The sequence below is a fragment of the Oncorhynchus mykiss genome, chromosome 10, assembly GCF_057628025.1.
Source record: "Oncorhynchus mykiss isolate SJ-2025 chromosome 10, ASM5762802v1, whole genome shotgun sequence".
NCBI classification, from domain to species: Eukaryota; Metazoa; Chordata; class Actinopteri; order Salmoniformes; family Salmonidae; genus Oncorhynchus; species Oncorhynchus mykiss.
In genome coordinates, this window is record NC_143031.1 from 77866670 (window position 1) to 77880809 (window position 14140).

General features: G+C 47.6%; 1 protein-coding gene across 1 annotated transcript in view; it reads right to left on the bottom strand.

Moving 5' to 3' along the window:
* Positions 1–14140, bottom strand: part of LOC110533220 (dynein, axonemal, heavy chain 6) — a 191597-nt gene that overhangs the window by 47650 nt on the left and 129807 nt on the right. Inside the window, exons 60-68 of the mRNA XM_090188666.1 lie at positions 12352–12477; positions 11623–11787; positions 5807–5874; positions 5500–5680; positions 4984–5163; positions 3886–4025; positions 3682–3775; positions 2295–2430; positions 874–1061 (exon numbers count right to left, since the gene is read on the bottom strand). Coding sequence (XP_090044792.1) covers positions 874–1061; positions 2295–2430; positions 3682–3775; positions 3886–4025; positions 4984–5163; positions 5500–5680; positions 5807–5874; positions 11623–11787; positions 12352–12477 — 1278 coding nt within the window. The remainder of the gene's footprint in view (positions 1–873; positions 1062–2294; positions 2431–3681; positions 3776–3885; positions 4026–4983; positions 5164–5499; positions 5681–5806; positions 5875–11622; positions 11788–12351; positions 12478–14140) is intronic.

Below are 14140 nucleotides of genomic sequence, written 5' to 3' on the forward strand. Positions count from 1 at the left end.
CGTTCAACACCTGCTGAATATGGCCGCCGTCAGCAAACGTTGGCAAAAAAACATAATTAAAATGTTGCCAGCAGCACAGTTACAGTCACCAACACTCAGGGGGCGGCAGGTTAGCCTAGTGGTTAGAGTGTTGGACTAGTAACCGGAAGGTTGCAAGTTCAAATCCCCGAGCTGACAAGGTACAAATCTGTTGTTCTGTCCCTGAACAGGCATACTGGACGCTCTGAAGCTACTTCCAGACACATAATGAGAAAACACCTCACTCTGACCATTTTAAGAACAAATTCTTATTTTCAATGACGGCCTAGGAACAACCCACTGGCTAGGCCGTCATTGTTCCTAGTCACTGAAAATAAGAATTTGTTCTTAACTGACTTGCTTAGTTAAATAAAGGTAAAATAAATCAAATAAAAATAACATGAAAACAGCCTAACCAGCTCTGCTAACTCAAGGAAAATGGTCAGAGTGAGATGTTCTCTCATTATGTGTCTGTCTGGAAGTAGCTAGCCAGTTAGCTGGTTGACGATAGTTGTGAGGTCAGAACGCTCGGCTCAAACCTAGTCCTCGCGCCAGAGCGTCCAGTATGCGCTCTGAACGCTCCGAGAGCCAAACGCTCTGGATTTACCAACGTACAATCAGAACACTCTGGCACTCCAGATTGAATTTAAGAACACACCCTAAATAAAACGGATGGATGAACATAACTGAAAATATCGCTGTGTGGCCTGAAGGGCAACTTCTATCAAATATGACCGTTGATATACAACATACAATGAGAGAGATGCCAAGAAAACTGGCAGCCCTTTCACCATGACAAGCAGACTGATACACACACACACACACACGCACACGCACACCAACAACCCCCACTACCTTCTCCTCCATGAAGCTCTTGATGAGCACCAGTTTCTGGAAGGCCCCCAGTCTCTGATCCCAGTGACCCCTGACCCCATTTGAGTTTTCCTTCTCTTCTTCAGACATCTCCTCTGAGTAGGGAGGCAGCTGGGAGTCAGACACGTAGCCCTGCCAGTTCTCTGGGTTGAAACACACTTCCAGACGACCTGGGAACACACACTCCAATATTAATCTACTTCTGTAGCTAGGCAGAAGAGTGTGTGTTCCCATTGACATCATTAGCATTGGCATTGACATCATTAGCAGATTACAATGTAGTGGTAATCTCTAGGTTATTTTAGCTGTGTGTTACTACTCTACCTAGTGGTAATCTCTAGGTTATTTTAGCTGTGTGTTAATACTCTACCTAGTGGTAATCTCTAGGTTATTTTAGCTGTGTTACAACTCTACCTAGTGGTAATCTCTAGGTTATTTTAGCTGTGTTACTACTCTACCTAGTGGTAATCTCTAGGTTATTTTAGCTGTGTTACAACTCTACCTATTGGTAATCTCTAGGTTATTTTAGCTGTGTTACTACTCTACCTAGTGGTAATCTCTAGGTTATTTTAGCTGTGTTACTACTCTACCTAGTGGTAATCTCTAGGTTATTTTAGCTGTGTTACTACTCTACCTAGTGGTAATCTCTAGGTTATTTTAGCTGTGTTACTACTCTACCTAGTGGTAATCTCTAGGTTATTTTAGCTGTGTGTTACAACTCTACCTAGTGGTAATCTCTAGGTTATTTTAGCTGTGTTACTACTCTACCTAGTGGTAATCTCTAGGTTATTTTAGCTGTGTTACTACTCTACCTAGTGGTAATCTCTAGGTTATTTTAGCTGTGCTACTACTCTACCTAGTGGTAATCTCTAGGTTATTTTAGCTGTGTTACTACTCTACCTAGTGGTAATCTCTAGGTTATTTTAGCTGTGTTAATACTCTACCTAGTGGTAATCTCTAGGTTATTTTAGCTGTGTTACTACTCTACCTAGTGGTAATCTCTAGGTTATTTTAGCTGTGTTACTACTCTACCTAGTGGTAATCTCTAGGTTATTTTAGCTGTGTGTTACTCTACCTAGTTTTATAGAGATGGGTGTCTAGGTTATTTTAGCTCTGTTACTACTCTACCTAGTTTTATAGAGATGGGTGTCTAGGTTATTTTAGCTGTGTGTAACTACTCTACCTAGTTTTATAGAGATGGGTGTCTAGGTTATTTTAGCTGTGTGTAACTACTCTACCTAGTTTTATAGAGATGGGTGTCTAGGTTATTTTAGCTGTGTGTAACTACTCTACCTAGTTTTATAGAGATGGGTGTCTAGGTTATTTTAGCTGTGTGTAACTACTCTACCTAGTTTTATAGAGATGGGTGTCTAGGTTATTTTAGCTGTGTGTAACTACTCTACCTAGTTTTATAGAGATGGGTGTGGCGGTGATCTCTCTCTTGATGCCGTTGAAGCAGGGCAGAGTGTCCTCCAGCTCACAGCATGTCTGCCAGGTAAACTCTGACAGCCATGGCACCTCAGGCCTCTCTGGATGATCCTGATGGGGGAGAGCGGGGGAGGGAGAGACAGGGGGGAGGGAGGGAGAGAGAGACAGGGGACAGGGAGGGAGAGAGAAAGAGCCAGGGGAGAGGGAGGGAGAGAGAGAGAGCCAGGGGAGAGGGAGGGAGAGAGAAGGAGTGGTGTGGCAAAGGAAAAGTTGGTAGGGTGTTGGAGATAGAGGGATGGAGGAAGGGAGAGGAGAGGAGAAAGGGAGAGGGGACAAAATATAAGAGAAGTGCCAGTGGACAGAGAAGCGAATGGATAGATAGAGAGGGGGTGTGGAGAGGAGACATAAGATAATGATAGATAGAGGGGGGGTGTGGAGAGGAGACATAAGAGAATGATAGATAGAGGGGGGTGTGTGGAGAGGAGACAGAAGAGGAGGGGAGGACAAGGGGACATTGGGTATTACGTGGAGAACCGAGGTGATGGATAGAGAGAAGATGAGGTGGGGGGGTGAATAGAAGATAAGCAGGGGAGGACGGAGGATCAGGACATCATTTTAATGAGAATGGTCCCCCAATGGTTTAGGGTCCCAGTTTCAGACACAGCGGCCATCTTTCCCCTGCTTAAATAACGACATATAGAGACAGACTAAACCGCCCATTAGTCATTGAATAATACATTCAGCAATCCACTCTTGTCAGAACTCTTCAAAAAACCCTGCTCTAGAGAAAGATGATGAAGTCTGTGTCCCAACACACTGTTCTCAGGCTAGTGTACTGTATGGCACAACTTATGATTAGAATTGGGGAGGGTTAGCTGATCCTAGATCTGTGTCTCTGGAGACAGCTAAGTCATTGACTACACACAGACACATGGGGACATCAGTATTCTACACACAGTCACAGGTTAGAGGGGACTCTCTCCCCCTCTCTGTTTCTCTCTCCTGCAGAGCGGGAAAGAGGCTGACAAGCCCTCTGGTATACAGGCACTCTTAACTAGGTTATTTAAAATGATGCATTCCTAATGGGCTGAGTAAAGACTGCTGAGGGATAGAAGAAGTGGGAATCATTGTCTGGCTCATGTTGTGCTGCATATTACAACAAACCTGAGCTCTCTTTCTGGTTTGGGTTTGAACAGTAATATGATTGGTTAAGGTCTTGTAATTCTTCCCGTGATTTGCTAAGAGCTCACATATCTATCCTTTTTGACTGGCTTAGAGTGGACACTAGTTGCCTTTAATTGGCTGACAGTGGACGATAGTCCCATTTGATTGGCTGACGGGCCCGTCAATCAACCTGACTACCTTGTCAAGGGGGGGCGCTCCTCGCAGGAAGTGCTGCCACTCTGCGTCAGTGACCTCCCCATGCTGGCGCATGATGTCCACACAAAGCATGAAGCTGTAATAACAAAAATATGAATCATCATCATCATCATCATCGTGAATATATTTGTAGAGCCCATTTGATACCCAGAATGCAGCTTAAAGAAAATATCAAACCCCCTTTACCTGTAGATGGTCTTGTGCTGCTCAAACAGGCCGCGGGATACGTTGGTGTAACTGGTGAGCAGGGTCTGGTCCAGGAGGATCTGCAGGCGCTCTTCCAGAACACTGCTCTTCTCTGATATCTCTATGGTGGAGTTAAAGAGCTACAGGGGAGGGGGGTAAGAGAGAGCAGGGGAGAGGGAGGAAGGTGGGGAAGGGGGTCAGAGAGAGCAGGGGAGAGGGAGGAAGGTGGGGAGGGGGATCAGGGAGAGCAGGAGAGAGGGAGGGAGGTGGGGAGGGGGGTTAGAGAGAGCAGGGGAGAGGGAGGAAGGTGGGGAGGGGGGTCAGAGAGAGCAGGGGAGAGGGAGGAAGGTGGGGAGGGGGATCAGGGAGAGCAGGAGAGAGGGAGGAAGGTGGGGAGGGGGGTTAGAGAGAGCAGGGGAGAGGGAGGAAGGTGGGGAGGGGGGTCAGAGAGAGCAGGGGAGAGGGAGGAAGGTGGGGAGGGGGGTCAGAGAGAGCAGGGGAGAGGGAGGAAGGAGGGGAGGGGGGTCAGAGAGAGCAGGGGAGAGGGAGGAAGGTGGGGAGGGGGGTCAGAGAGAGCAGGGGAGAGGGAGGAAGGTGGGGAGGGGGGTCAGGGAGAGCAGGGGAGAGGGAGGAAGGTTGGGAGGGGGGTCAGAGAGAGCAGGTGAGAGGGAGGAAGGTGGGGAGGGGGATCAGGGAGAGCAGGTGAGAGGGAGGGGGAGGGAGGAAATGATCAGGGGAGAGAGAGGGGGGAGGGAGAGGGAGGAAGGTGGGGAGGAGATGATCAGGGGAGAGAGAGAGGGGGGAGGATATGGGGAAGAGGTGATCAGGGGAGAGAGAGAGGGGGGAGGAGATGGGGAAGAGGTGATCAGGGGAGAGAGAGGGGGGGAGGGAGGAGATGGGGAAGAGGTGATCAGGGGAGAGAGAGGTGGGAGGGAGGGGGTGATTGGGGAGACGTGAAGATGAGAAAGTCAACTCCAGAGGGAAAAAGCCCCACAGTGAATGTTGCTGATACACTATGACTCAAAGGGAAAAACAACATTGCTGATTTATGAAGGTCAGAGAACCAATCATTCTCGACCACAGTGACAGAAAGGTCACCTGTTTGAAGTACTTGAGGGAGAACTGGTACATGGGGTCTATCTCAGAGAGGCTGGCGATGACAAAGTACATGACGGAGCCTCGTGTGGCCACGGGCCGGTAGCGCTCCCTGGCCGCGTTGATCATCAGCTCTGTCGCCTCCGCCTCCTCCAAACGATGCTTAATGGCCTCTGACGTCACCTGGAGAGAGAGAGAGGGAGAGAGAGAGAAGGAGAGAGAGGGAGAGAGAAGGGGAGAGAGGGAGAGAGAGAGACAGGGAGAGAGAGAGGGAGAGAGAGAGAGAGAGAGAGAGAGAGAGAGAGGGAGAGAGAGAGGGAGAGAGAGAGAGAGGGAGAGAGAGAGGGAGAGAGAGAGAGAGAGAGAGAGAGAGAGAAAGAAAGGGAAACCGACACAAAGACATTTGAGGGACAGGAAGAACACAAACTCGGCCTACAGAAAGATGGTTAGAAAGTCGACCACACCTGAGAGTTCAACAATCCTACTGTCTACCCCCATGACCCCACAGTGACCCCTGACCTTTGACTCCTGCAGGGTCTGCACCAGCTCCTCGTTGTCCAGGATGTTTCCCTTGGAGTTGAAGAGCAGTTTGAGGATGCGGTCCTCGATGGCCTTGAGCTGGTTGCGGTCGGCGTTGATCCTCACAATCAGCTGGTTCCTCTGTTCCTCCAGGTCAGGACGCTCCAGACGAACCACGTCACTGTGAATGGGAGAGAGAGAAGGAACGCAAGTCAACCACTCGCTCATACCACAAGAAAACCACACAGTCTGAACCCCTTTAATGAGGAGAGTGAGAGTCGGCGGGGAGAAGAGTTGTGTTGTCTACCTGAGAAGCTGGTCCTCCAGACCAGACTTGGTCACGGTGAAGTTGATGATGGTCACTTTGATACACACCTAGAACACAGGGGGGGGTGAACTCCACACATCAACAACCAATCAAATCAGACCAACTACTAATCACAACACACTAACCAGTATGAGCTTCAGCAAACGCCCACTTCAATTATTAATGAATCCTGTCAGTTGTCTCTGTGTGTTAGAGTATCTATCTGTGATAGCTGTGTCTAGACTGCAAGCTGTGTGTTAGACTACCTGTGACAGCTGTGTCTAGACTGTAAGCTGTGTGTTAGACTATCTATCTATGACAGCTGTGTCTAGACTGTAAGCTGTGTGTTAGACTATCTGTGACAGCTGTGTCCAGACTGTAAGCTGTGTGTTAGACTATCTATCTGTGACAGCTGTGTCCAGACTGTAAGCTGTGTGTTAGACTATCTATCTGTGACAGCTGTGTCTAGACTGTAAGCTGTGTGTTAGACTATATATCTGTGACAGCTGTGTCCAGACTGTAAGCTGTGTGTTAGACTATCTATCTGTGACAGCTGTGTCCAGACTGTAAGCTGTGTGTTAGACTATCTATCTGTGACAGCTGTGTCCAGACTGTAAGCTGTGTGTTAGACTATGTATCTGTAACAGCTGTGTCTAGACTGTAAGCTGTGTGTTAGACTATCTATCTGTGACAGCTGTGTCCAGACTGTAAGCTGTGTTAGACTATCTATCTGTGACAGCTGTGTCTAGACTGTAAGCTGTGTGTTAGACTATCTATCTGTGACAGCTGTGTCTAGACTGTAAGCTGTGTGTTAGACTATCTATCTGTGACAGCTGTGTCCAGACTGTAAGCTGTGTGTTAGACTATCTATCTGTGACAGCTGTGTCCAGACTGTAAGCTGTGTGTTAGACTATCTATCTGTGACAGCTGTGTCCAGACTGTAAGCTGTGTGTTAGACTATCTATCTGTGACAGCTGTGTCCAGACTGTAAGCTGTGTGTTAGACTATCTATCTGTGACAGCTGTGTCCAGACTGTAAGCTGTGTGTTAGACTATCTATCTGTGACAGCTGTGTCTAGACTGTAAGCTGTGTGTTAGACTATCTATCTGTGACAGCTGTGTCTAGACTGTAAGCTGTGTGTTAGACTATCTATCTGTGACAGCTGTGTCCAGACTGTAAGCTGTGTGTTAGACTATCTATCTGTGACAGCTGTGTCCAGACTGTAAGCTGTGTGTTAGACTATCTATCTGTGACAGCTGTGTCCAGACTGTAAGCTGTGTGTTAGACTATCTATCTGTGACAGATGTGTCTAGACTGTAAGCTGTGTGTTAGACTATCTATCTGTGACAGCTGTGTCCAGACTGTAAGCTGTGTGTTAGACTATCTATCTGTGACAGCTGTGTCTAGACTGTAAGCTGTGTGTTAGACTATCTATCTGTGACAGCTGTGTCCAGACTGTAAGCTGTGTGTTAGACTATCTATCTGTGACAGCTGTGTCTAGACTGTAAGCTGTGTGTTAGACTATCTATCTGTGACAGCTGTGTCCAGACTGTAAGCTGTGTGTTAGACTATCTATCTGTGACAGCTGTGTCCAGACTGTAAGCTGTGTGTTAGACTATCTATCTGTGACAGCTGTGTCTAGACTGTAAGCTGTGTGTTAGACTATCTATCTGTGACAGCTGTGTCCAGACTGTAAGCTGTGTGTTAGACTATCTATCTGTGGCAGCTGTGTCCAGACTGTAAGCTGTGTGTTAGACTATCTATCTGTGACAGCTGTGTCCAGACTGTAAGCTGTGTGTTAGACTATCTATCTGTGACAGCTGTGTCCAGACTGTAAGCTGTGTGTTAGACTATCTGTGACAGCTGTGTCCAGACTGTAAGCTGTGTGTTAGACTATCTGTGACAGCTGTGTCCAGACTGTAAGCTGTGTGTTAGACTATCTATCTGTGACAGCTGTGTCCAGACTGTAAGCTGTGTGTTAGACTATCTATCTGTGACAGCTGTGTCCAGACTGTAAGCTGTGTGTTAGACTATCTATCTGTGACAGCTGTGTCCAGACTGTAAGCTGTGTGTTAGACTATCTATCTGTGACAGCTGTGTCCAGACTGTAAGCTGTGTGTTAGACTATCTATCTGTGACAGCTGTGTCCAGACTGTAAGCTGTGTGTTAGACTATCTATCTGTGACAGCTGTGTCCAGACTGTAAGCTGTGTGTTAGACTATCTATCTGTGACAGCTGTGTCTAGACTGTAAGCTGTGTGTTAGACTATCTATCTGTGACAGCTGTGTCCAGACTGTAAGCTGTGTGTTAGACTATCTATCTGTGACAGCTGTGTCCAGACTGTAAGCTGTGTGTTAGACTATCTATCTGTGACAGCTGTGTCCAGACTGTAAGCTGTGTGTTAGACTATCTATCTGTGACAGCTGTGTCCAGACTGTAAGCTGTGTGTTAGACTATCTATCTGTGACAGCTGTGTCCAGACTGTAAGCTGTGTGTTAGACTATCTATCTGTGACAGCTGTGTCTAGACTGTAAGCTGTGTGTTAGACTATATATCTGTGACAGCTGTGTCCAGACTGTAAGCTGTGTGTTAGACTATCTATCTGTGACAGCTGTGTCCAGACTGTAAGCTGTGTGTTAGACTATCTATCTGTGACAGCTGTGTCCAGACTGTAAGCTGTGTGTTAGACTATGTATCTGTAACAGCTGTGTCTAGACTGTAAGCTGTGTGTTAGACTATCTATCTGTGACAGCTGTGTCCAGACTGTAAGCTGTGTTAGACTATCTATCTGTGACAGCTGTGTCTAGACTGTAAGCTGTGTGTTAGACTATCTATCTGTGACAGCTGTGTCTAGACTGTAAGCTGTGTGTTAGACTATCTATCTGTGACAGCTGTGTCCAGACTGTAAGCTGTGTGTTAGACTATCTATCTGTGACAGCTGTGTCCAGACTGTAAGCTGTGTGTTAGACTATCTATCTGTGACAGCTGTGTCCAGACTGTAAGCTGTGTGTTAGACTATCTATCTGTGACAGCTGTGTCTAGACTGTAAGCTGTGTGTTAGACTATCTATCTGTGACAGCTGTGTCCAGACTGTAAGCTGTGTGTTAGACTATCTATCTGTGACAGCTGTGTCTAGACTGTAAGCTGTGTGTTAGACTATCTATCTGTGACAGCTGTGTCCAGACTGTAAGCTGTGTGTTAGACTATCTATCTGTGGCAGCTGTGTCCAGACTGTAAGCTGTGTGTTAGACTATCTATCTGTGACAGCTGTGTCCAGACTGTAAGCTGTGTGTTAGACTATCTATCTGTGACAGCTGTGTCCAGACTGTAAGCTGTGTGTTAGACTATCTGTGACAGCTGTGTCCAGACTGTAAGCTGTGTGTTAGACTATCTGTGACAGCTGTGTCCAGACTGTAAGCTGTGTGTTAGACTATCTATCTGTGACAGCTGTGTCCAGACTGTAAGCTGTGTGTTAGACTATCTATCTGTGACAGCTGTGTCCAGACTGTAAGCTGTGTGTTAGACTATCTATCTGTGACAGCTGTGTCCAGACTGTAAGCTGTGTGTTAGACTATCTATCTGTGACAGCTGTGTCCAGACTGTAAGCTGTGTGTTAGACTATCTATCTGTGACAGCTGTGTCCAGACTGTAAGCTGTGTGTTAGACTATCTATCTGTGACAGCTGTGTCCAGACTGTAAGCTGTGTGTTAGACTATCTATCTGTGACAGCTGTGTCCAGACTGTAAGCTGTGTGTTAGACTATCTATCTGTGACAGCTGTGTCCAGACTGTAAGCTGTGTGTTAGACTATCTATCTGTGACAGCTGTGTCCAGACTGTAAGCTGTGTGTTAGACTATCTATCTGTGACAGCTGTGTCTAGACTGTAAGCTGTGTGTTAGACTATCTATCTGTGACAGCTGTGTCTAGACTGTAAGCTGTGTGTTAGACTATCTATCTGTGACAGCTGTGTCCAGACTGTAAGCTGTGTGTTAGACTATCTATCTGTGACAGCTGTGTCCAGACTGTAAGCTGTGTGTTAGACTATCTATCTGTGACAGCTGTGTCCAGACTGTAAGCTGTGTGTTAGACTATCTATCTGTGACAGCTGTGTCCAGACTGTAAGCTGTGTGTTAGACTATCTATCTGTGACAGCTGTGTCCAGACTGTAAGCTGTGTGTTAGACTATCTATCTGTGACAGCTGTGTCCAGACTGTAAGCTGTGTGTTAGACTATCTATCTGTGACAGCTGTGTCCAGACTGTAAGCTGTGTGTTAGACTATCTATCTGTGACAGCTGTGTCCAGACTGTAAGCTGTGTGTTAGACTATCTATCTGTGACAGCTGTGTCCAGACTGTAAGCTGTGTGTTAGACTATCTATCTGTGACAGCTGTGTCCAGACTGTAAGCTGTGTGTTAGACTATCTATCTGTGACAGCTGTGTCCAGACTGTAAGCTGTGTGTTAGACTATCTATCTGTGACAGCTGTGTCCAGACTGTAAGCTGTGTGTTAGACTATCTATCTGTGACAGCTGTGTCTAGACTGTAAGCTGTGTGTTAGACTATCTATCTGTGACAGCTGTGTCCAGACTGTAAGCTGTGGGTTAGACTATCTATCTGTGACAGCTGTGTCCAGACTGTAAGCTGTGTGTTAGACTATCTATCTGTGACAGCTGTGTCGAGACTGTAAGCTGTGTGTTAGACTATCTATCTGTGACAGCTGTGTCCAGACTGTGTGTTTAAAGGGAGGTGACAGACATGTCTATTCACGTCCCTTCTGTCTGACTGATTGCTGGGCCCGGGGAATAGGTCTGAGACTAGCACCAGCCCTGTGTTGTGGGACTGAAGAGTGCTGGAGCAGGCTGATAGGGCCTTCAAATGGCAGCAGGCGCCGTGCCCGTAGGCTGGGTGAACTCAGGGGCATGGCTGTCTGGCAGGTGGGCAAGGCTCTTCACAGCAACCACCCATCATCATGGCCTGTGCCAGGCTGACAGCTCCCTGTGTGAGCCAACTGTTTACAGTGTTCCTAGTGCCAACGTTTGGCATGGAGAGAGAGAGGGCAGGGTGTGTGTGTGTGTGTGTGAGCGTCTAATGTCTAATGTGACCGTCTAATGTCTAATGTTCAACTGTTCTGCCTGTGATTATTATTATTTGACCCTGCTGGTCATCTATGAACATTTGAACATCTTGGCCATGTTCTGTTATAATCTCCACCCGGCACAGCCAGAAGAGGACTGGCCACCCCTCATAGCCTGGTTCCTCTCTAGGTTTCTTCCTAGGTTTTGGCCTTTCTAGGGAGTTTTTCCTAGCCACCGTGCTTCTACACCTGCATTGCTTGCTGTTTGGGGTTTTAGGCTGGGTTTCTGTACAGCACTTTGAGATATCAGCTGATATACGAAGGGCTATATAAATACATGTGATTTGATTTAATGTGGTTATTTTATGTTTTTGTGTGTGGGTGAGAAACCAGACGCTTTACTGACCTACAGTTATTCTAAACATGTGTGTGTTCCTTTCAATTGGTCGGCATTGGTTTTGACAACCTAAAAAGGAAATACCAATGAAATTGCTCTGGGGGGAAATGACGGGGCCATTGGTTGTAGAGCTGTTCATTTAGACTGTGGATAAACCACATGGACATTGACATTCCAATAAAAGCCATCTGGTATTGATGCAAAGCAAACATGACCCAGGCCATATTAATACAGACTGAGATGGACTGCATTCCAAAACTGCTGGGGAGAATAAATCACTAGCCAGTCAGATTTTCTACCGGTGTTTGGCTGAAGGCAGGTGCTAATTTCCGGTTGTTTGACCCACCTCAGGCAGGTAGTGTGGGTTGGCCATCTTGGTGGTCATGTAGAACCTGAATTTCTTGTTGTAGTCAATGTCGGAGTCTCCGAGGCGGATGAGGGTGCGGCCGCCCGCCACAAACGTCTGCTTCAGCAGGATGGGCTCCAGAGCCGGGTCCACAGTCTCCTTCAGCTACTCACACACAACCAGGACACAAAATGGACGTCATGCCCGTCAGTTTTACCATTCTTCCTGTTCCAAGTCAACTCACCCAGGTCTCTTTGCTAACTCTAGACTCAAAATGGACTGTTCAGTTTTACCATTCTTCCTGTTCCAAGTCAACTCACCCAGGTCTCTTTGCTAACTCTAGACTCAAAATGGACTGGTCAGTTTTACCATTCTTCCTGTTCCAAGTCAACTCACCCAGGTCTCTTTGCTAACTCTAGACTCAAAATGGACTGTTCAGTTTTACCATTCTTCCTGTTCCAAGTCAACTCACCCAGGTCTCTTTGCTAACTCTAGACTCAAAATGGACTGTTCAGTTTTACCATTCTTCCTGTTCCAAGTCAACTCACCCAGGTCTCTTTGCTAACTCTAGACTCAAAATGGACTGGTCAGTTTTACCATTCTTCCTGTTCCAAGTCAACTCACCCAGGTCTCTTTGCTAACTCTAGACCCAAAATGGAGGATAGAACTGTCCCCCGAGACTAATCTCCATGGTGAATCCTGACCTAGAATGGCTGCCATAGTACTGACCTCCTCCAGCAGTACGGGCATGCCCATGCGGATGGCGTTCTCCAGGGTTCGCAGGAAACCAGAGTCGGTCAGCTTGATCACCTTCAGACCGTTCTTGGTCTCCTTGGAACGGATCCAACGGTTGGCCTGGAGACGGACCAGACACAGTTGTATAAAGCATTTCAAATGGGGGACTATTTGTTTCGTTTCAGGTCGGTTGTGATTGTGTAGCGACGTCATCCCAACGCCACAAGGGACAGAACTTCCATATTGTCCCTTTAAAGTATTCAAGTGACCACCATTGAGGGGTCATGTCATTTCCTCTCATACCAGAAAGTCACTATGTTGTCCATGACACAGGTGTCACACTCAATGCACGAAGGACCGAGTGTCTGCAGGTTTTCGCTCCTCCCTTGTACTTGATTGATGAATTAAGGTCACTAATTAGTAAGGAACTCCACACACCTGGTTGTTTAGGTCTTAATTGAAAGGAAACAACTAAAACCTGCAGACACCAGGCCCTCCACGGAATGAGTTGGACACCCCTGGTGATTGATGAACCAGGCAGGTCAGAATCACTCTCATCGACATGAATGAAAACTGACAAACAGAAGTGCACTACATTTGAGTCAGTGGACAGACAAGCCGTGTGTGTGTGAGTCTACAATGAAGTGTCCCCGTGCTAGGCTGTCAGCAAGCCTCCCTGCCTGCTCAACTTCCTGCCTCCCCCCATCTCCATCGTCGGCCTGTGCATGGCAGACAGAGACCAGTCAACAGACCGCTCCCTGGGGCAGAGGCCCAAAGAAAGAGAGGAGAAGGAGAAAGAAACAAAAGATGACAGGAAGCAACATAAGAGGTGTCTGGAGGACTGGAGCTAAGAGTCAAACTACAGAGTGGCCAAGCGCATGGAGTCTGTGTGTGTGTGTGTGTGTGTGTATGTGTGTGTGTGTGTGTGTGTGTGTGTGTGTGATTACAACACAGAGAGAGTGGGAATAGTCTTATTGTCTCAGTGCTGTTGTCTCAGTGGTGATAAGGGAAAAGTGTTAATAATAGAATAGTCAGGGCGGTTGTCTCCTGTTGTTGCCTTGTTCCAGGCTGGGGTCTGAGAATGGGAGTCAGGATTTGTTCCAGGATGGGGTTGGGGAATGGGAGTCAGGGTTTGTTCCAGGCTGGGGTTGGGGAATGGGAGTCAGGGTTTGTTCCAGGCTGGGGTTGGGGAATGGGAGTCAGGATTTGTTCCAGGCTGGGGTTGGGGAATGGGAGTCAGGATTTGTTCCAGGCTGGGGTCTGAGAATGGGAGTCAGGGTTTGTTCCAGGCTGGGGTCTGGGAATGGGAGTCAGGGTTTGTTCTAGGCTGGGGTCTGGGAATGGGAGTCAGGGTTTGTTCCAGGCTGGGGTCTGAGAATGGGAGTCATGGTTTGTTCCAGGCTGGGGTCTGAGAATGGGAGTCAGGGTTTGAGCCAGGCTGGGGTCTGAGAATGGGAGTCAGGGTTTGTTCCAGGCTGGGGTCTGAGAATGGGAGTCAGGGTTTGTTCCAGGCTGATGTCTGAGAATGGGAGTCAGGGTTTGATCCAGGCTGGGGTCTGAGAATGGGAGTCAGGGTTTGATCCAGGCTGGGGTCTGAGAATGGGAGTCAGGGTTTGTTCCAGGCTGGGGTCTGAGAATGGGAGTCAGGGTTTGATCCAGGCAGGGGTTTGAGAATGGGAGTCAGGGTTTGTTCCAGGCTGGGGTCTGGGAATGGGAGTCAGGGTTTGTTCCAGGCTGGGGTCTGAGAATGGGAGTCAGGGTTTGTTCCAGGCTGGGGTCTGGG